Source organism: Crocodylus porosus, unplaced genomic scaffold (genome assembly GCF_001723895.1).
Source record: "Crocodylus porosus isolate Cpor-Errol unplaced genomic scaffold, CroPor_comp1, whole genome shotgun sequence".
Lineage (NCBI taxonomy): Eukaryota > Metazoa > Chordata > Crocodylia > Crocodylidae > Crocodylus > Crocodylus porosus.
Genome location: NW_017728918.1, coordinates 73,926,147 through 73,929,893, shown reverse-complemented (window position 1 = coordinate 73,929,893; position 3,747 = coordinate 73,926,147). Strand labels below are relative to the sequence as shown.

Here is a 3,747-nt window from a genome sequence, read left to right as displayed (position 1 = left end):
GAGAGAGAGAGAGAGAGAGACAGAGACAGAGATGGAGGGAGGGAGAGACAGCAGAAAAACAGAACCATATAGCAACCTTGCCTGTATTAATCATGGTATCTGCATATGCAAAAATACTGTGTTAAAGAGTTTCTTGAATTTATTTAAGAAGTATTCACATTCTCATCAGTGAGTATTAGTTACTCAGTAGATGAAAGGGATGCAGTGAACTTTAAAGGCTACCTCTACCTCAGAAGTAATGAGGAGACCACTGGGAAAGTGCTGAAAGCCTGGAGGATTTGGTGGTTGCTTATCAGACAGTGTTTAATATATGATTTTTTTAACGCTGATTTTGTTTTATCTCCTTAAGAACCTAACTCCCCCCAAACAATCGTACATTTTAAATTTCTATTTATAACACATCATTTTCTCTATCAGCCATTTATTTAAGGATTGTTTCAGATTCTCATATAATCTTGTCAGTAAGTGACAATTACATTCCCTGTGTTTTCTTATCTTTATCCGCATCCAAGGCATAATCAGTCATCCAGTTTACATTTTCTTTATAACTTTTAGCAGGGCACAGCTATGATTTCTTGAAAAAAATCACACAGCTGATATAGTATAACATGTTTCTTGCAGCATGGAAATTATGAAATTAAAAAAAAAAAAAACAAGTCGAGAATTGCAGACAGGGAACGGCAGGAGAAGACCATTTCATTTCCTCTGGTGTCCTACTATAAGCTCATATGAAAAGCCAAGACACTTTCCTCAATAACACAACTTTGTCTCTCACCATTGTTTGACAAAATACGATTGTGTATTCTACTCGGACAAAGGCCATGAGAGAGAACATCTCTACCGCAATTGTCAGCAACACTTCTGCTTTCTCAAGTCTCCCTTTAGGGGCAGGAACTTTTTTTCTGATGCCATCCTTTAAAGAAGCAAGGTATCTGTACAGATGTATAGTAGAAGGAGAGTGTGGGAGGGTTGGGTGTCACCGATAATGGTTCATCTGCTTGGAAGAGCACTTCTCAAGTCAGTAGGGGTGAACTATGAAAAACAAAGATTTGATGAGTTTCTCTCTTTCTTTACTTTCTTTCACTTTTCCTCTTATGCTTTTCTTTCTTTTAATTATCTCGTTGGATGCCCCTGGTTTCAGATTACACCCTTGGGGGGGCGGGGAATGTCTAAGAGCCACCCGGTTTATGTTCTCTTTAGCTAGTCCTTTATAGTTTTTAGGGACAAGGGCCAGAAAACTGAAGATACAGCTCATTTTTGTGTGGCTCCTGCCCATGGTGATTTGTATTTATTTTTTTAAACAGACAGTTGTTTTAGTAAATAAAAGACAGCGAAGAAAGAAAGTTTGAATTTTTTTGGGGGGTAGGGGGGGACAAAACATGTTCTTGCTCTTTGTAATGGACAGAGGCACGGAAACATTTTGAAATATTACTGTAAGGCACCGGGGAAACAATGAAGGTATAATGCCAGGGGGTTGGACTGGATACTTTTTTTTTCTCCTGTTCATTCTTTTGGAAGCTGGTTGTCAGCACTGATGCTGCTGCCATCGCTAGAGTTTGTTTGAAAATCCGAGGGTTGGGGTGCGGGCTTCTTTGTTGTCAGGAACTTTTCGGAAGGCTTTATCCACCCGCCAGCCTCCCGGGGAACTTCTCTGAGGGGAGGGGAGGCGGGGACACGCACACAGAAAAGAAATCCGGGGGACGGAGGAATGAGCAAAGTTAATGTCGAGGGAGGGGCGGAGCGGCACCGACTCGCTCCAAGCCGCGGGCAGCATGCTCGTCTATTTGCACCCGGGGGCTGCAGCGCTCTGCACCTCACCCCCGCCAGGGAGGCTGCGAGGGGAAGAGGGCGCTTAGCCTAAGCATCCTACAAACAACCTGAGGGGAATCCCGCACCCGCAGCAACCAGCGCACGGCCCCGGCCCCGGCCCCGGCCCATTGGGCGCCGCCGCCGGCCCCGCCTCCGCAGCCGGAGCGATTCATTCCCACCCGCAGCTCGGCCCCCGGCGGCGGGAGGCCGCTCCTCTTAGGCCGGCTGCGCCTGCCAGTCACTTTGAGGGACGGGCCGCCCTCCCCGTTCCGGGCCCGCCCCTTCCCCCCTCCCTCTCCCCAATTGATATTATTGGAGTGTGGCGCGAGCGGCCGGGCTGCAGTCGGAGCCTCGCAGGCTGCAAGCCCGGTGCGAGAGCGAATCGGGAGGCGAGGGGCGGCGGGCGAGCGAGGAGCGGAGCGCAGCTCCATGCAGACACAGGAGCCGGCAGCGAGCGGAGCAAACCCTCCAGCGGGTGGCGGTGCCCGGCGAGCGGCGGCGGCGATCGCGCGGTCTCCAGCCCCATGAAAGCAGCCGGCTCCCGCACCATGGTTGTCCGGCCCCGGCTCCCTCCGTGGATTATCGTCTGCTCCGTCTGGCTGCTCCGCTGGGCTCGCACGGGGGAGGCGCAGGCGGCGAAGGAAGGTGAGGGGCGGCCGGGCACAAACTTTGCGCGGCGTCGGGGGCTGCTCGCCAGCGGGCGCCCGCGGGGAGCGCGGGCGTGTGCGTGTGTGCGCGCGGGGTAGGGGCAGCGGCGCCTCATCGAGGGGAGCGGGAGGCTGCGGGGCATCAGCGCACGTGATGCAAAGCCGGGGGTGGGGGCAGAGGGGCTGCTCCCCCCCTCCCGGGGGCACCCGCTGGACTTGGTGCAGGGAGCACGCGAGCCGGGTACCACATGCCAGGCGGCAGCGGAGTTGCGGGACTCAGGACGCTCCCCCATGGGGTTAGGGACTCTCTTTTTTTTGCAACCATGGCTTGGTGGGGGCGGCTGATGAAGTCCACTTCCCCGCTGCCTCCCTCCCGGCCCGGGCCTAGGGCTCTCCAAAGCCCTGTGGGCTGAAGGCGGGGCGTGAGGATGTGGGCTGCGGGGCAGAGGGGGCATCTGTGTGTCATGGCCATCGGGCCCTTGTCCTGCATGCATACGCTGTGCATATGTGTGTGTGTGTGTGTGTGTCTGTGCGTATGCGTGTGTATATGCATGTGTGTGTAGTGTATCTATATATGTGCGCGTGTATGTATATGCGTGTGTGCCTATCTGTATACGCGCGCGTGTCCCCGCGTGTGTTTGTGCGCATGGGTGTGCGTCTTTGTGTACGCGCAAAGTATGCGCGCGTGTGAGAGTGTGTGTGTGCGTGTGCGCGCAGCGTGCTCCTGTGTGTGTGTGCGTGCGTGCACACATGTGCGGAGCCGCGGGTATTTGTATACGCGGGGGGAGCCCGCGCTCTTCCCCGGCGCTGCCCGGCCATCTCTCCCGAGGCACCTCTGAATGGGGAGATGCGCGTGGCGGATATTTTTGCACCATCTGCGTATCGCAGACAGGGCATCGGAAATCACATCCAGCCAACGTGAATTTCTCTCTCTCTCTCACACGCATCCAGCAAGCAGATGCCTGGCCTGTGCTGTCTTTATGGACACAGCTCGGGCAGTTTTCCATCAGCGAGTCATTGACGCGACCCCCCTTCCCCCTCCACCCCACCCCCGCAAAGAAAAATCAGTTCCCTAAGTCAATGTGGGGATTATCCCCAGGGATAAAATCCTCTTCGCATCTGACAGCGGGAGAATAATGTCGGGGAGGGGGTGGGGAGGAAGGGAGAGGGTGATTTTTATTTCTATGTTATTATTTTGGGGTGCCCCCAACTAGATACGTCAGTGTTTCTTCCTCTTTTTTTTGATTTGCACCATTTATAGGCTGAGGTTTCAAAAAAGAGCCTTCAGAGA

The 3,747-nt window shown here is 53.6% G+C and overlaps 1 protein-coding gene across 2 annotated transcripts in view; it reads left to right on the top strand.

Moving 5' to 3' along the window:
* Positions 1 to 2,126: 2,126 nt before the first annotated feature.
* The window catches only part of EPHA7 (EPH receptor A7), a 213,582-nt gene continuing 211,961 nt past the window's right edge, over positions 2,127 to 3,747 (top strand). For both annotated transcript variants that reach the window (XM_019537769.1, XM_019537768.1), the window contains exon 1: positions 2,127 to 2,454. In XM_019537769.1, the coding sequence (XP_019393314.1) occupies positions 2,334 to 2,454 (121 nt within the window). In that variant the 5' untranslated portion in view covers positions 2,127 to 2,333. The remainder of the gene's footprint in view (positions 2,455 to 3,747) is intronic.